Source organism: Budorcas taxicolor, chromosome 16 (genome assembly GCF_023091745.1).
Source record: "Budorcas taxicolor isolate Tak-1 chromosome 16, Takin1.1, whole genome shotgun sequence".
Taxonomy (NCBI): Eukaryota; Metazoa; Chordata; class Mammalia; order Artiodactyla; family Bovidae; genus Budorcas; species Budorcas taxicolor.
The window spans coordinates 3,968,297-3,987,444 of NC_068925.1; the positions used below are offsets into that span (position 1 = coordinate 3,968,297).

At 54.5% G+C, this 19,148-nt stretch overlaps 1 protein-coding gene across 1 annotated transcript in view; it reads right to left on the minus strand.

Moving 5' to 3' along the window:
- Nucleotides 1–19,148, minus strand: part of PIK3C2B (phosphatidylinositol-4-phosphate 3-kinase catalytic subunit type 2 beta) — a 72,140-nt gene that overhangs the window by 13,415 nt on the left and 39,577 nt on the right. The window contains exons 14-25 of the mRNA XM_052653605.1: nt 18,881–19,048; nt 18,376–18,487; nt 17,229–17,371; nt 15,982–16,039; nt 15,851–15,897; nt 14,673–14,766; nt 14,441–14,535; nt 13,597–13,777; nt 12,599–12,706; nt 7,775–7,867; nt 6,852–6,981; nt 2,600–2,736 (exon numbers count right to left, since the gene is read on the minus strand). Coding sequence (XP_052509565.1) covers nt 2,600–2,736; nt 6,852–6,981; nt 7,775–7,867; nt 12,599–12,706; nt 13,597–13,777; nt 14,441–14,535; nt 14,673–14,766; nt 15,851–15,897; nt 15,982–16,039; nt 17,229–17,371; nt 18,376–18,487; nt 18,881–19,048 — 1,366 coding nt within the window. The remainder of the gene's footprint in view (nt 1–2,599; nt 2,737–6,851; nt 6,982–7,774; nt 7,868–12,598; nt 12,707–13,596; nt 13,778–14,440; nt 14,536–14,672; nt 14,767–15,850; nt 15,898–15,981; nt 16,040–17,228; nt 17,372–18,375; nt 18,488–18,880; nt 19,049–19,148) is intronic.

A 19,148-nucleotide genomic window follows, 5' to 3' on the forward strand; every position in this document is an offset into this window, starting at 1 on the left:
CAAGGAGTAATCACAATTCCGACACCAAGTACGGTGCCTGTCTATGGTGGCTATTTAATACCTGAAAAATACATGTTAGTATAAATAGTATATGGAGTCGAGGGAGGGTGGAAACAATATTACTTCTTTCCAAGGGTAAAGGACCTTAACATTCACAACATAGAGGAGGTGGGTTTGGAGGGATGGGGAAAGGAAGAAAGGGCTTTCCTGGCAAAGGGAGCACTACTGTCTAAAGGAATCTAGGAAATGGAAGTGGCTCCCTAAGCTATAACATAAGTGACCGTAAGACGGGGAGGCGCAGAGGAGGAGACCACGGGGGTCAGCGGGGCTGGGTTACAGAAGGCTTTGCAGCAGTGTCGTGGATGGGGAGGCACAGTGGAGGAGACCACAGGGGTTGGCAGGGCTGGGTTACAGAAGGCTTTGCAGCAGTGTCGTGGATGGGGAGGCACAGTGGAGGAGACCACAGGGGTTGGCAGGGCTGGGTTACAGAAGGCTTTGCAGCAGTGTCGTGGACGGGGAGGCACAGTGGAGGAGACCGCAGGGGTCAGAGGGGCTGGGTTACAGAAGGCTTTGCAGCAATGTCGTGGACGGGGAGGCACAGTGGAGGAGACCACAGGGGTCGGTGGGGCTGGGTTACAGAAGGCTTTGCAGCAGTGTCGTGGATGGGGAGGTACAGTGGAGGAGACCACAGGGGTTGGCGGGGCTGGGTTACAGAAGGCTTTGCAGCAGTGTCGTGGACGATAAGCTCATCTCTTAGGACACAAGGAGTCCTTGAAGAACAGAGAGCAAAGGAGTGACATTAGCAGTTTGCACTTTATTTTGAAAGCCTCAGAAATCAAGCAGAGAATGAATGGGAAGAGGAGAGGCATTCCAGCGGTTCAGGGGGCAGACAGAAACCGGCTGAAAGAAGTCATGAGAAGAAATAAGACAGAGTCAAGAGGCCCCTGGGGAACAGAATCATCAGGGCTCAGTGAAGCAGAGTGGAGGCATCAGGAAGACTTATGCCTCAGACCTCCCTGGTGGTCCAGTGGTTAAGGTTAAGAATCCACCTGTCAATGCAGGGGACACAGATTCGGTGCCTCATCTGGGAAGATTCCACATGCCACAGGGCAACTAAGCCCAAGTGCCACAACTCCTGAGCCTGCGCTCCAGAGCCCGCCTGTTACAGCTGCTTGAGACCACGTGCCCTAGAGCCCGGCTCTGCAGCCAGAGAAGCCCCTGCAAAGAGAAGCCACGCACAGCGACGGAGACCCAGCACAGCGAAAAGCTAAACGAAGTAAAATAGAGAGCAGAGGACTCACGGCTCTGTCTTGGGAGACCACACAGAGAGCCTTATCACTCAGGAAACTCACAAAAACCAGGTGTCAAGAGGACAAAGAGAGCCAGAAAGCTCAGTTTTGACTTGAGTTTGACACACAGGTCAACACAAGCACAGGTCCAGCAATCGGGAGGTAAGAGGGAAGAGGGAGTGGTTCTGGAAGTCATCAGCAAGCAGGGTAAAGTAACAGATGATGAACTGGCCCAAGAAGAGCACAAAGAGCTCAGCAGGCCAGGAATTAAACCCTGCGGAACGCAAACACTCACGGCCTTGGAAGACCATCTAATTACATGTTCACTCCACAACATTCTGATTATAATTTGGCTGCCCATGTAGATTCTCCCTGAGGGATAAAAGGCACTGGTCAAGAAAAGTCAGTATATATAGATCCCCATAAACTCGTGTTCTGGTTTAAGGTCATTCTCTTACGAGCGTGGTGATTGTGACTTACTCTCTCTCCCTTAAACATGATTAACCCAGAGGCAAGAGCCATGAAGCTGTGGACCGGCCACAAAACCAGGCAGGTCACTGAGCCCTACCACCCAGGAAAGCCCCTCCCGAGGAAAGTCAACTGCCTTCTCCATCATCTCGGTGTCATTATCTACCCTCAACCCTGCACACCACAGACCAACTCCATAAGTGGGAACAATTGAATGAACCTTAATTCACATCTATGAAAAAGAGGAGTTGGATAAAATAGATAGCCAATGGTAATTTGCTGTATGACTCAGGGAACTCAAACAGAGGCTCTGTAACGACCTAGAGGGGTGGGATGGGGAGATGGGAGGGAAGTTCAAGAGAGAGGGGACATATGTATACCTATTCCTGTTTCATGTTGATGTTTGGCAGAAAACAACAAAATTCTGTAAAGCAATTATCCTTCAATTAAAAAAATACATGAATTAAAAAGAGGAGGTGGATAAAATGATCTCTTAAGTTTCTTCCAACTCTTATTCTGCAAAGCACCACTGGACTCCTCCGAAGGCACAGGAGGACGTGGACAGGACCCATGACTGACACGGCACCCCTTCCTCCAAACCCAGTCTGCCAGAGGAGCCAGGGAAGGCTTCCCAGCTGGATACCAGAGGATGCGCTCGGGCAGCTGACATCAGGCATGTGACCCCCTCTAGACACTGGGAGGCACCAATCCACCGAGAGTGTTTCTTCCCTCCGAGCACAGCTGAGCCGCCTTCGCTGTGCACACGCAGGCCTTGGGGGAACCCGGCAGGGCACCAGGCCATGTGCACCCCACCCCAGCCTCACCCCCCTCTCCAGTCCTACCTTCTCATACGCGTCCTCCCCAGGGTTGTGCTTCTGCAGCCAGTCAGCGAGCGGCCGGTCCTTAAAGGAACCGGTCACCCCATGCTCCACCTGGATCTTGCGCAGGGTCTCAGAGTTGGGGATCATCTCCACCATCCCTGTGAGTGGAGACACCAAGTCACTCTCCAGAGCAGAGAAAAGACATCTGTCAGGAGAGGACTACAGGGGCTTTGCTGGATGTGTCCCTATAAATTGGGCCCTCGGACATTTGCACAAAGTTTGATAATACGGGGAAAGATCAACCTTATACCTAAAGCAACTAGAAAAAGGACAAACAAAACCCAAAGTTAGTAGAAAGAAAGAAATCATAAAAATCAGGGCGGAGGTAAAATAGAAATGAATAAAACAATAGCAAATCAATGAAATGAAAGGCTCGTTCTTTGAGAAGACAAGCAAAATGGATAAATCTTTAGCCAGACTCATCAAGGAAAACAGCGAGAGGATTCAATCAAGAAAACTAGAAATGAAAAAGGAAAAACTACAACTGACACCACAGAAATACAGCAGGGCATAAGTAACTACTACAAGCAACTACATGCCAACAAAATGAGCAACATGGAAGAAGTGGACAAATTCTTAGAAAGGTACAACCTTCCAAGACTGAATGAGGAAGAAACAGAAAACACAAACAGAGCCATCACAAGTAATGAAACTGAAACTGCAATTTTAAATCTTTTAACAAAAGCCCATGACCAGATGGCTTCACAGGCGAATTCTATCAAACAGTTAGAGAAGAGCTAACACCCATCCTTCTCAAACTCTTCCAAAGAACTGTAGAGAAAGGAACACTACCAAGCTCATTCTACAAGGCCGTCATCACTCTGATACCAAAATCAGACAGAGATATCACAAAAAAGAAAATCACCAGCCAGAATCAATGATGAACACTGATGCAAAAATCCTCAACAAAATACTAGCAAACAGAATCCAACAACATGTTTAAAGGATCACACGCCATGATCAAGTGGGATTTTTATCTCAGGGATGCAAGGATTCTTCAATATATGTAAACCAATCAATGTGTTACACTATATTAACAAAGAAGAAAAACCATATGATCATCTTAATAGATGCAGAAAAAGCTTTTGACAAAATTCAACACTGATTTATGATAAAAACTCTCCAGAAAGTGGGCATAGAGAGAACCTCCCTCAACATAATAAAGGCCATATATGACAAGCCCACAGCAAACATCATTCTCAATGGCGAAAAACGGAAAGCATTTCCCGAGATCAGGAATAAGACAAGGTGTCCACTCTTGCCGCTGTTGTTGCCCACACTTGCAACACAGTTTTGGAAGTCCTAGCCATGGCAATCAGAGCAGAAAAAGAAACAAAAGGAATCCAAATTGGAAAAGAAGAAGTAAAACTGTCACTGTTTGCAAACGACATGATACTGTCCATAGAAAATTCTAAAGATGCCACCAGAAAACTTCTAGAGCTCATCAATGGATCTGGTAAACCTGCAGGCCACAGAAGTAATGCACAGAAAGATCCTGCTTTCCTAAACACCAACAACAAAAGGTCAGAAAGAGAAGTTGAGGAAATAATCCCATCTATCACTGCAACAAGAAGAACAGGAAGTGGCAACCCACTCCAGTACTCTTGCCTGGAGAATCCCCTGGACGGAGGAGCCTGGCAGGTTACAGTCCACGGGGTCGCAAAGAGTCGGACACGACTGAGCGGCTGCTCCTTCAACTGTACCTTCAAACCTACTCAAGGAGGCAAAACACCTGTACTAAGAAAACTGTAAGATACTGATGAAACTGTAAGAAACAGACGGAGAGATACACCCTGTTCTTGGATTAGAAGAATCAACATTGTGAAAATGACTTTACTACCCGAAAGCAATCTACAGAATCAATGCTATCACTATCAAATTACCAACAGCATTTTTCACAGAATTAGAACAAAAAGTTTTACAATTTGTATGGATACACAAAAGACCCCAAATAGCCAAAGCAATCTTGAGAAAGAAAAATGGAGCTGGGGGAATCAGGTTCCCTGACTTCAGACTAAGCTACAATAATTAGGACAGTATGGCACAGGAACAAAAACAGAAATGTGGTTCAATGGATTGGAAAAGAAAGCCCAGAGATTAAACCCACACACCTATGGTCACCTCATCTATGACAAAGAAGGCAAGAATATACAATGGTGAAAAGACAGTTTCTTTCAATAACTGGCACTGGGAAAACTAGACAGTTACATGTTAAAGAATGAAATTAGAACACTGAAGACCATACACAAAAATAAACTCAAAATGAATTAAAGACCTAAATGAAAGACTGGACAAAATGCTTAGAGAAAAACACAGGAAGAACACTCTTTGACATAAATCACAGCAAGATCTTTTTTGACCCACTTCCTAGAGTCATGAAACTAAAAACAGAAAGTTTTTTAAAAGTTTTTAAAAGTTTTTGCACTGCAAAGAAAACCATAAATGAGATGAAAAGACAACCCTCAGAATGGGAGAAAATATTTGCAAACAAAGCAACTGACAAGGGATTTATCTCCAAAATATTCCAATGGCTCACACAGCTCAATATCAAAAAGACAAACAACGCAATCAAAAAATGGGCAGAAGACCTAAATAGGTATTTCTCCAAAGAAGACATAGAGATGGCCTAGAGGTACATGAAAAGATGCTCAATGTCACTAGTTATTAGAATGAGGTCTCATCTCACACTGGTCAAAGATAAAAAAATCTACAATCAATCAAGGCTGGAGAGTGTATAAAAAAGGGAATCCTCCTACACTGTGGGTGGGAAGGTCAATTGACACACCACTATGGAAAACAGTATGGAGGTTCCATATGACCCAGTAAACCCACTACTGGGCATATGACCTGAGAAAATCTTAATTCAAGAAGACACATGTATCCCAATGTTCATCGCAGCACTATTTACAATAATCAGGACATGGACACAACCTAAATGTCCATTAACAGATGAATGGGTAAAGATGTGGTACGGATACACAACGGAAAGCTGCTCAACCATAAAAAGGAATGAAATTGGGTCATTTGTAGAGAAGTGCATGGACCTAGAGCCTGCCATACAGAATGAAGTAAATCAGAAAGAGAAAAATAGATACTGTATAATAAGGCGTATTTGTGGAATCTAGAAAAATGGCACAGATGAGCCTGTTTGCAGGGCAGAAACACACACAGACACAGAGAATGGAGGCAGCAGGGGACGACCTGGGGACTGGGACAGACATGCACACTGCTCTGCGTAGAGCAGAGAGCCAGTGGGAGCTGCTGGATAGCACAAGGAGCTCAGCTCAGCGCCCTGTGCCGACCTAGCAGGCGGAATGAGGGGCCGGGGGAGGCAAGACTGAGGCAGGGGGGATATGTATACATGCGGCACAGTACTATGCAGCAGTTATAGCTCAATTAAAATATATATATACACTAAGGGGAAAGATACGGCCCTGGTTTCATATTCCACACTGTGACTCTGGTGTCCCCAGCTCACAGCCATCATCTTTTACTGTTTTAATTTTTATCATGGGATTTCCAAATACATGTAAGAGTAAAGAAAGGTATCATGAACTCACACATCACCATCACCCAGTTTCAAAAATTATCAACACTTTGCTAATTCTGTTTCATCTATTTCAGTTACCCAGCCCTGCTTCCCTCTTCTCTCCTCCAGCCTCCTCCTGCCTCAATCCCATCTGGAGTATTTTTAAGTAAATCCCATACATGTCATTTCACTCATAAGTATTCCAAGTATGACTAACAAGGACATAATTATGGCATTAACTCTAAAAATTTAGCAGTCATTCTTTCATCTGATCTGATCTAGCCCAACCTATACACAGATTTCCCACAACTGTCTCAGAAAATATCTTTCCACAGTTGGGTCTGTTAGGATCAGAATCCAAAGTCTACACAGTGTACATGGTTGCCATGTCTCCAAGTCTGCTTTATCTCATGAGTCTCTCTCCCTGCCTTCGTTTTTATGCTGTTCCATAGGTTCTACCGGAATAACCCTGCCCTTTCCATTTTCCTGGAGAAGCACAAAGTTAACGGCATAACCCTGCCCTTTCCATTTTCCTGGAGAAGCACAAAGTTAACGGAATAACCCTGCCCTTTTCATTTTCCTGGAGAAGCACAAAGTTCCTGTTAAGGAACGGCAGAAGGGCATGCAGCAAGGACACCCCCCACGGCAGCGGCCCAGCCATCAGCCCACCCAGCCCTGACTGACCTCTCCCCCGGCCGGTGGAGAAGCAGCGGAAGATGACCATGCGCATGTCCAGGCCCTCCTGGACCCAGATCTTGCTCATGATGCGAATCATCTGCAGGGTCAGCATGTCCTGGCGAAGGTCGTCCCCACACTGGAGGAAGGAAGATGGTGACCAGAAGCACCTCGCTCACCTCCCCCAGCTCACACCAGGCCCCAGCTCCCTCTGGGAGGGCAGCCGTGGTCGGCACTGCCCGGCTCTCCGCCTCAGCCTTGGACCTGCTCACCCAGCTCCCACCAGGTCAGACACCAGAGAGGGGCCAACAGCCACCCTTTATCCCTGCACTACTGTGGCCTTTCCCCAACCCCACACCCCCATCTGAAGCCAAGTCTGGCTCCCCTCCTTCACGCAGCCCTCCTAACCATCCAAGTCAAGTGTTCACACCTTGGTGGAGCTTACATGCAGCACATGTGTGTGACTAAGCCACGCTCATGCCTTTCACTCCCCCCCGGACTGTATGCTCTGAGCCTATATTTATTCCTCAGAATCAGGGACGGCCCAGTGAGAGGAACCTCAAGATTCATCGAAGTCCAACCTGCACCTGATACATGAATCTCCCCCTCCGCATGCCTGTCACAGTCATTCAGCCTGAAAACCCCAGGGACAAGCAGGTTAGCACCTTATCCGCTTCGTTGCTGGCCTTCTAGCAAACACTTCTGACACAGGCGGTCAGCTGCCTCCCTGTACATTCCAACACTGTTCCTGGTTTTCTCTGGGCCCACACACAGTCGGTCTGTTTCCTTTTCAGCCAAGTCTTTCATGCACTACAGCGGCAGCGTGAGTGCGGTCAGCAGGAGGAGAGGGGCCCTGAGGCTGTTCCTGCCCGTGGACTCCCTCCTCTCCTCTCTACTGCCTACACCCCACCAGGCTCGAGAGGGGTCCTCACCTTGAAGATGACACGGATGTTCTCGCCCAGCGGGTCCACGTTTTGGAAGGAGAGCTTGAGGGGAACGGCGTTGGAGTTGAAGTAGGAACAGTCCTGCCGCCGTCGAGAGGGCAGTAGTGAGGGTCAGGGCGGCCCAGGCCCAGGCGGGAAGATGGCCGCTCCCCGTTTCCCAGCCTCCGCGGCCCCCCCTCCTCTGCCCTCCCGGCGCCCTCGCCCCGGTCTAGCGTGTTAGAGCTTCAGCTCTGCGCCTGACCTCCTAGCCCTTCCTTCACTCCGCTGCTCTGCTGCGTGACTGCAGGCGATCAGGCGCCCCGTCTATACGCGCCCCTAAAACGGGGCTCACAGGGCTGACTTCAGGAGAGCGGTGAGGGTGAGACGTGACGCCAAAGGGAAGCGCCGAGAGCACGGCCGGGCACAGGGGCTGCTTGACAGACGACGGGCCGCCAGCTGCCCTTGAGCCTCGGCATCACCGGGACAGAGCCTGGCCCAGCCACACGCACCCCCACGCACACTCACCCCGCCACGCAGCACACACGCACAGCACACAGGCACACCACACACTCACCCCGCCACGCACCCACCCACACCACACACTCACCCTGCCACGCACCCACCCACACAGCACACACGCACACCACACACTCACCCCGCCACGCACCCACCCACACCACACACTCACCCCGCCACGCACCCACCCACACAGCACACACGCACACCACACTCACCCCGCCACGCACCCCCGCCACACAGCACACACGCACACCACATACCCACACCCACACACACTCACCCTACCACACACCCCCACACACTCACCCCACCACACACCCCCGCCACACAGCACACACGCACACCACACACTCACCCCGCCACACACCCCCGCCACACAGCACACACGCACACCACACACCCCGCCACACACCCCCGCCACACAGCACACACGCACACCACACACTCACCCCGCCACGCACCCACCCACACCATACACTCACCCCGCCACGCACCCACCCACACAGCACACACGCACACCACACACTCACCCCGCCACGCACCCCCGCCACACCACATACCCACACCCCCACGCACACTCACCCCGCCACGCAGCACACACGCACAGCACACACTCACCCCGCCACGCACCCACCCACACAGCACACACGCACACCACACACTCACCCCGCCACGCACCCCCGCCACACCACATACCCACACCCCCACGCACACTCACCCCGCCACGCAGCACACACGCACAGCACACACTCACCCCGCCACGCACCCCCGCCACACCACATACCCACAGCCCCACGCACACTCACCCCGCCACGCAGCACACACGCACAGCACACACTCACCCCGCCACGCACCCCCGCCACACCACATACCCACAGCCCCACGCACACTCACCCCGCCACGCACCCCCGCCACACACCACACACGCACACCACATACCCACACCCACACCCACCCACACCACATACCCCCACACACACTCACCCCACCACACACCCCCGCCACACACCATACACTCACTCCACCACGCACCCCCGCCACACAGCACACACGCACCCCGCCACACACCCACACCCACACACACACTCACCCCACCACACACCCCCGCCACACAGCACACACGCACACCACACACTCACCCCGCCACGCACCCCCGCCACACCACATACCCACACCCCCACGCACACTCACCCCGCCACGCACCCCCGCCACAGCACACACGCACACCACACACTCACCCCGCCACACACCCACACCCACACCATACACTCACCCCGCCACACACCCCCGCCACACAGCACACACGCACACCACACACTCACCCACACCCACCCACACCACATACCCACACCCCCACACACACTCACCCCGCCACACACCCCCGCCACACACCACACACGCACACCACACACTCACCCCGCCACACACCCACCCACACCACATACCCACACCCCCACACACACTCACCCCGCCACGCATCCCCGCCACACAGCACACACGCACACCACACACTCACCCCGCCACACACCCCCGCCACACAGCACACACGCACACCACACACTCACCCCGCCACACACCCCCGCCACACAGCACACACGCACACCACACACCCCGCCACACACCCCCGCCACACAGCACACACGCACACCACACACTCACCCCGCCACACACCCCCGCCACACCACACACACACACCACACACACTCACCCACACCCACCCACACCACATACCCACACCCCCACACACACTCACCCCGCCACACACCCCCGCCACACAGCACACACACACCCACACACACACCCACACCACATACCCACACCCACACCACATACCCACACCCCCACACACACTCACCCCACCACACACCCCCGCCACACAGCACACACACACCCACACACACACCCACACCACATACCCACACCCACACCACATACCCACACCCCCACACACACTCACCCCACCACACACCCCCGCCACACACCACACACGCACACCACACACTCACCCACACCACACACCCACACCCCCACACACACTCACCCCACCACACACCCCCACCACACACCACACACGCATACCACACACACTCACCCACACCCACCCACACCACATACCCACACCCACACACACACTCACCCCGCCACGCACCCCCACCACACACCACACACGCACACCACACACACCCACACCCACCCACACCACATACCCACACCCACACCCACACTCACCCCGCCACACACCCCCACCACACACCACACACACTCACCCACACCCACCCACACCACATACCCACACCCACACACACACCCCGCCACGCACCCCCACCACACACCACACACGCACACCACACACACCCACACCCACCCACACCACATACCCACACCACACACCCACCCACACCACACACCCACCCACACCACATACCCACACCCCCACACACACTCACCCCGCCACACACCACACGCACACCACACACACTCACCCACACCCACCCACACCACACACCCACCCACACCACATACCCACACCCCCACACACACTCACCCCACCACACACCCCCGCCACACACCACACACGCACACCACACACACACCCACACCACATACCCACACCCCCACACACACTCACCCCACCACACACCACACACACACCCCCACACCACACACCATACACACCACACACCCACACCACACACCCACCCACACCACACACCCACCCACACCACATACCCACACCCACACACACACTCACCCCACCACACACCACACACACCCCCCCACACCACACACCACACACACCACACACCCACACCACACACCCACCCACACCACATACCCACACCCACACCATACACTCACTCCACCACACACCCCCACCACACACCACACACGCACACCACACACGCACACCACACACTACACACCACACACACTTACCCACACCACACTCACCCCACCACACCCCCACCACACACCACACACGCACACCACACACACTCACCCACACCACACACCACACACTCACCCACACCACATACCCACACCACACACCACACTTACCCACACCACATACCCACATCCACACCACACACTCAACCCACCACACACCCACACCACACACCCCCACACACAATTACCCACAACACACACCCCCACCACACATCACACACCCCCACCACACACTACACACCACATACTTACCCACACCACACAACCACCCACCACACCCACACCACACACTCACCCACACCACACACACCACACCCACACCCACACCACACCCACACCACACCCACACCACACACCCACACCCACAACACACACCACACACCCAGACCACACACCCACACACCACACACCACACACCCAGACCACACCACACACAACACACCCACACCTCCACACCGCATAGTCACACCTCCACATCACACACCACATACCCACACCACTCACCTACACACTTACCCACACCACACACTCACCCCACCACACATTTACCCCTACACCACACACCACACTGACACCACACACTTACCCACACCACACACCCAGACCACACCATACACCACACACCCACACCTCCACACCACACACCACATACCCACACCACTCACCTACACACTTACCCACACCACACACCCCCACCAAACACCCACACCACACACTTATCCACACCACACACATCACACACCCACACCACTCACCTACACACTTACCCACACCACACACCCCCACCAAACACCCACACCACACACTTATCCACACCACACCACACACCACAAACCCACACCACACACATCACACACCCACACCACACACTTACCCCCACCACACATCACTCACCCACACCACACACCACACACTTACCCACACCACACACCACACATTTACCCACATACTCACACTACACACCCACACCACACACTTACCCCACCATACACCACACACCCACACCACACACCACATATTTACCCACATACTCACACTACACACCCACACCACACACTTACCCCTACCATACACCACACACCCACGCCACACACCACATATTTACCCACACCACACACCACACACTCACCCACACCACACACTTACCCCTACCATACAACACACACCCACACCACATACCACACACCCACATCACACACTCACCCACACCACACAGCTGTCAGGTGAAAGACCACACGTGTCAGGGCTGGGAAGAGGCTCCACATAAGCCCCTCTTTCTCGTCTCTCTCAGTAAGCAGGTCAGTGAGGGCCCTGCTTCCATGAGCCCTCCCCACTCCGAGAGCCCCACACCCGCCAGTCGCTCACCCTGGGCACAACACCCTTAACCAGCAGGCTGGGGCTGAGGGGCAGGCGGCAGGAGCCATTGAGGGCGAAGAACTGCTCCACCTCCTCCAGGCCGGCACGGAGGATGCCCTGTGGAGGGAGCAGGCGGGGTGAGCGCCGGGGCTCCGCCAGAGCCAGGCCCCTCCCCGGCCAGGTGCCCAGGTGAGGGCCGGGGGCTCCACCAGAGTCAGGCCCCTCCCCGGCCGGGTGCCCAGGTGAGCACCGGGGGCTCCACCCGGGCCAGGTCCCTCCCCGGCCGGGTGCCCAGGTGAGGGCCGGGGGCTCCACCAGAGCCAGGCCCCTCCCCGGCCGGGTGCCCAGTAGTGGCTGGTATGGAAATAATCACCGGAGAGGTGTGGACAGCCTCCTGCAGACCATGATGAAGGAAAACCACCCCCACACCCCTGCCCGGGCCAGCGCCAGGCCACAGCCCAAACACCTGCAGAGACAGAACGGATGGCAGAATGGCTCACGGGGCCGCAGTGAACGCGAGGGGGGCTGCAGGCCAAGCAGGAGCTGCTGCTTGGGCCGTGGCCAGAGAAAGCCAATAATCTAGACTTCATCATCTCCCAGTTTTTAAAGGCTAGCAACCAGGGTCCCTAATATTGGCCCATACAGGCCCGTTGTACAAACATAAAGGTGCCCCTTCTGGTGGTCCTGAAACGGGGCTCACTGCACAGTGAACAAAGGATGACTGGGTTTTCGCCCTCACTTGGCCCCTCTGGCTGGGTGCTCTTACGCAGTGAACCACTGATACAACTTGGCTCAGCCTTGAAGGCAAACAGTTAAATAAATATTACTTAGCAAGCCAAAGAAAACACACCCATGGTTTGTAGCCTGTAGATTAGAGAATCACCTCCTTTCAGCCCCTCACGAGCGATGGTCAAGTGCCATCCTGCTGGTCAGGAGGCCTGAGAAGTTACAATTGGCTGCAGAGGCCCAGAACCGGAATGGGGCAGAGGCAGCCTCGTCCTGCTCACCTGCCGTGCAGACGGGGCAGCCTCCCGGACCTGCTGGGCCAGTTTGGCCAGGGTATTAACAAGCCAGCACTGGCGGTTAAACTCCTCTCTCAGCCCCTTGCCACAGCAACACAACAAGGCGGCCAGCAGGTACTGGTAGCGGATGCTGAACTGAGAGTCTTTGAGGCCGTCCTTCAGCAACCTATCCGGCAAAGGGAAGCGAGGCAGTCAGAACACCCAAGGGACCACAGGCAAGGGGGCTGGGGAATGGGCAGACCCAGCTCCAACTGCCTGGAAAACCCACCCCAAACTTGGGACAGGAAACAGACTCTGGATGTAAAACTGATACAGAGGTGTTCATCCACCTCTCAGCTTGCCCATGTTGTTTTTAAGTAGAGTTCAAAGGCCTCATGCATCTGGTTTCTCCTTTATATTTCTGCCACATGAGGGTGGAGAGGAGGGCCAGGGACGATTCCCCACTCTGCTTACCATAGGGGTGGGCTGAGACCCCCTGAGGAAAAGGTGCTGGCCCAAATACTGCAACCCAGACGGCTCAGCTCCCCACCTGGCAGTGCTAAATCACTTCAGTGGTGTCGGACTCTTTGCAAACCCTCAGACTACAGCCTGCCAGGCTCCTACGTCTGTGGGATTCTCCAAGCAAGAATACTGGAGTGGGTTGCCATTTCCTTCTCCAGGGGATCTTCCCAACCCAGGGACAGAACCTGCGCCTCTTTTGTCTCCTGCGCTGGCAGGCGGGTTCTTTACCACTAGCGCCACCCGGGAAGCCCCCATCCTGCAGGCTGAAAGTAAAGTGCTCCCAAGTGAGGGAGACAAGTCTACCTCTCCCCTTTCTGCACAGTTTTACCAGAAGAAGTAGTGAGTCACTCTCAAGTCAGAGACCGCTCGCTTCAGGAGGAAGCGCACCAAGGGGCTGTCCAGGTAGCATTCGTACTTTAAGGCCTGGGTGGGAGACAGGGGACAGGGGGCTTTGTTGACTGTCCGTACTCTATACCAACCAATATCCTTGTAGAATACAGTCTGTCTTGGGGCCCCGGGGGCGGGACCATCAGAACCGGAGGGAAGGCCAGCCCACTCACCTGCACGAGCTGGGGCAAGTAGTCCAGCAGCTCGGCATCAGAGAGGGAGCCGATCCACTGTACGGCCATGCGACGCACCTCCTGGTCTGGGAACCTGCAAGACAGGGCCCAGAATGCTGACAATCCAGTCCCAGGGACTGAGGCACAGGAGTGAGCAAGCCCCTCACACCGGGGCCTCAGAGGCACGGGCGGAGAAAAGGTAATGACTTCCAGCATCTGCCAAAGCCACTAGGAGTCCTAAGCACCTTTTCTGGATTGCAATCCTTGAGAATGTCCCAGCCCACGTTAGAGTCAGCCTCAGGCCATGGAAGTCACTCTCATTCCCTGTATGAGCTAAAGAAAATGAGACAAAGTCCTCAAACCCACTCCCAAAGATCTCTTCCTTAATCCCCACTCTGCTAGAAATTCCCATCATCAAAGAGCTCTCAAGAGAGGCAAAGTGCTATGACTTCTTGGTACCATCCTTTAATGCGAAACTTGTCTGGTGAGTAACAGAGATCACTATATATAAGCCAGTATACCTAGCCAGAATTAGTTTAGCAGAGATTAGCAAATCCATTGCCTCAAAAAGTCCTGAAGGCAAAATGCATGGATTAGATACATTTTAATTACTAGGAGTAGTAGAAAATAAGCCAAGAACAGTGGGTACCATCTAGGGGTTTGAGACTGGAAGCCTGTGTCCCTAGCGGAAAGCAGCAAGCGATGGCTTCAAAAGTAGAACTTTTGAAAAAGAAATAAGATTTGGGTTAAACAGGTGTGTGCACACATCAAACCTCAGCACATGTACACATAAGGCTCGGGCATTTATTTATATGTATATTTTATCTCAAAGGAAAACCTGTAAATAAACATTGAGCTCTAGTTAATAATATGCTTGCTTAAGAATTTAGGAAGGAGTTACGATGTCTCAATTTACTTCAAAATGCATATAAAATATGATATATTGATGGAAATACATATACCATGAAGCAAATGTAATAAATGCTAAAGGTTAGCATCTAGGTGGCTGGAATATGGATGTTCACTATTTTCAGCTTTGTTGTATGTTTGGAAAATGTTCCTAGTATAACATGAAGGGTAGGGGTGGAGAAACAGAAGTGGGAAAGCCCTGAATTTCCACGCCCACGTGACTGCTCGGGCAGGACTTCTGCTCGGGAAAGGTGGGTGTCGCGACTCACGTGGCGTGCAGGAGCCCCAGGGCGTCCTGGTGGTTCATGGGGGTCCACTGCGCCAGCAGAGCATAGGTGTCGGGGAGGCAGGCCCACTCCCAGCTGGGTGCGCTGGCAAGCACCAGCGGCAGCGCGCTCACCTCCGCGTGGCAGTAATACCGCTTCTCCCACAGGCGCTTTTTGTCCGCATCCGTGAGCCTGGGGGCGGGGGCGGGGGGCGGTGAGAGGGCGCGGGGCCGGCTGTCTGCAGGGCTCCCGGCCTCCAAGAGAACGCTGCGCCTCCGAGAATGCAGCGCGCGACAACTAAGAAAGTCCCGAACTTCCCGCCTAGTACCCGAGGGGCGCTGTGAACGCCTCTGTCCAGGCTACACCCAAGAGCCCTTAAGTCAGAATGGGGAAGTCAGATGCTATCCCTAAGGGATCGCAACGTGTGAAGTGAACTTTGGGAGCCAGAGTCCAAATCTCAGGGACATCCGGGCCAAGCACAGGATAGGCTGCCCCTCCTGAGGATGCAGAGGGCATCACCGAGGGCATCTCCCAAGTAGAGCCACCAGAGGGCAGCGGTCCCCACGCCAGGGTTTGGGCAGCTGAGAGGCCTCTGGGGACCTCGGGGGCCAGCTGGAGCGCCTGCAGCTAACGGGCCTGGCCTGAGATGACGTGTCCAATGGGGGAGGGAGCTGAGGGGCGGAGGAGTAAGGGGTCAGCGGCGCGGGGGGTGCGGGGGGCGCCCTAATGGGACAGGAGCAAGCAAGAGAAGCCCCAGCTCTCTCATTTCCTCAACTGCCACAGGCAGGGCCCTGCCAGAGCCAGACAGGTACAGGAGAGGACAGGCCAGGGAGCGCCCAGACCCCACGGCTCCTCAGGCTTCTCCAAACCATCCGAGAGAAGTGGCCCCCAGGGGGAGATCAGCTTGGGCTCACAGACCCCCGAGAGCTGCCAGCTTGCCTGGACAGCAGATCCTCTTTGGAAAGTGGCAGGGCCAGAGAAACACAGAGGCTGTGGATGTGGCAGGGGCAGCAAGTGGGGGCACGGTGGGAAGCCCAGCGGCCCCCGCGGACAGCAAACAGCGGACAGCTCATCTGCGGTGGGCAGAGCTCTGGGGCTCCTGGCCAGCTGATCCTGGGTCAAGTGCCCACTGTGGGGAGGGGCATTCCCCGATCTAACATCCTCACTCTGAGCTCTCCACTCTCCTAAGGCCAGCTTTTGAAAAAGCTCTAGGGGCTGCGGAGCCCTCTTTCCATGACTTCCCGCCCAGGTGGCAGTCAATGCCCACCCCAGCCCACCTCGCCCCCCAGAGCAGGAGGACAGGGACCCGCTGGGAGGCCAGCTGGAACCCGAGAATTCACTGGAGGCCTGAGTCACACACGGGGCATGCCCTGCGCCTCACCAGTACAGGGACTCCTTCTGCACGATGCTCTTAAGCACATGTTGGTCTTCCTCCCGGAGGCTGCCAAACTCATAGCGGGGGCTGAACTTGTCTCCAGCAGGGCTGGTGAACTTGATGTCAAAGGCCGAGGTGGGAAAGTCAATCTGCGGGATGACATCGGGAAAGTGAGGAGAGAGAACCACAACTGGGTGGGGCTGCTGCCGACCTGGGGCTCCAGCTCGCTCTTACCTGCCAGCATTCCTGCCTCCCTCCCTCCCTTCCCGCAGATTCTTTGTCTGCAAAATAACCTTGTTGGACCTGGTGATCACTACAGTCCCTTGTAGCTATAACCTCCAGCAAAAAAATGAGAAGGAAATGAAGAGACAGAAAGAAAAATGGTCAAGTGAGGAAGAGACTGGTCCCAGGCCAGAGCTCCGAACAGATGTGTGATTAGGCCGAGGCTGGCGGGCACCACCTGATGGAGGCCGGGACCACACGCGCAGCGAGGGCCCTGCCAACTCTGAGGCCGCAATGCTGCGTCCCCTTCCTCCATGCTGCCACGTTCACCCTCCTGTAACGGACGTCAGAGCTCAGGGAGACCGTCCTCAAAGGGAGTTCCACATTCCTCCACTCAAGAAATGCTTATTGAAACCTAATATATGCCAAGCCTTAGGCCCTGGGTACAGAGTAGTAAATACGACAGATAAAAATGCCTGCCTCTTGGAGGTTTCATTCTGCATCCACTTTGATATTCCATATTCCAAACCAAAGCATCTCGTGACCACAATGGAGCCGGAGACCTTGGACCTGACCGACTCCTCCCTTGTCCAGAGAATGGGTCCCCCCACGGGCACCAAGAGGGGATGGCTCAGCCTACTAATATTAGAGTTCATCACAAGGGGCTCTGAGGAGCTGAGCCCTGCTTGGCAGGGGCCTCAAATCCTGCCTCGGGCTCCTTGAAATCAGGTGACCTCCAGGAGACAGGACTCGGACTCCACAGAGGCGGCCCTCCCACTCTGCTCCAGCCTCACGCGCCTGGCGGCCTCCGCCAAACCACCCCCCGCCCCAGCTCCGCGTGCTCTGCTACCGCCCAGCCCAAACCCCCGGGGGAGCCTTGGAGCCGCCTCTGGAGGGGTCTGAGGGTGGGAGGGATGGGCTGGGCTCTCACCTGCAGGATCACACTATCTGGCTGATGGAAATTAGGTGCACTCCAGCGGGCACTGGGACTTTCCTGTGTTGCTGGCCATAAGCCCAGAAGCTTCCGGCCACAGGTCAGGACTCTAAGGGAGATGGAAGAGGGGATGAGCCAACAAACCCAATGGCTAAGGACATGGTTTTCTCTTGCTTCCCCATCCAAAAATCTGCCTTTTCTGCTTGAATTCTCTGCCCAACTCTTCTCTCCTATTCTCCCCCCAGACCACCAACTTTTCCTTCTTTCAAGCCTTAAAAAAAATCCCACTCTCTCCAGGAAGCCTTTCTAAGCTCACCACACCTGGGGTGGACGCCTTCATGAGCTAGAGAGGGGGACTGGTCCTTCCAATGGTAAGACCAGATGGCATTACCTAAGCATGCATTTCCCTGCCCCTTCCCACCAGTCCTGGGCCGTAAGTCCTGCCCAGTAGCTTCCTTGGTCACACCTCTGCCTAGGCCCTCCTCCAGCCAAGGCCACGTACTGCCTGAAGTTGAAGAGCGGAGCAGTGACCCAGCCCAGAGCTTCAGGCACCCGCCGCTGCTTGTTGGCCTCCGAGGAGCTCCCAGGCGGGGGCACGGGCAGAGCGTAGAGGGTGGCGCACAGCAGGGTCTCCCGAGGCAGCCGGTTCAGCTGCACAGGGAAGCAGATCCTAGGGAGCACAGGAAACCAGATCAGCCAGTGCTGCCCCTGTGGCCTCCAGGGCCAGGCGGCCAGGACGGCAGGCTGAGGCTGAGGGCTCCGCCTCCCAC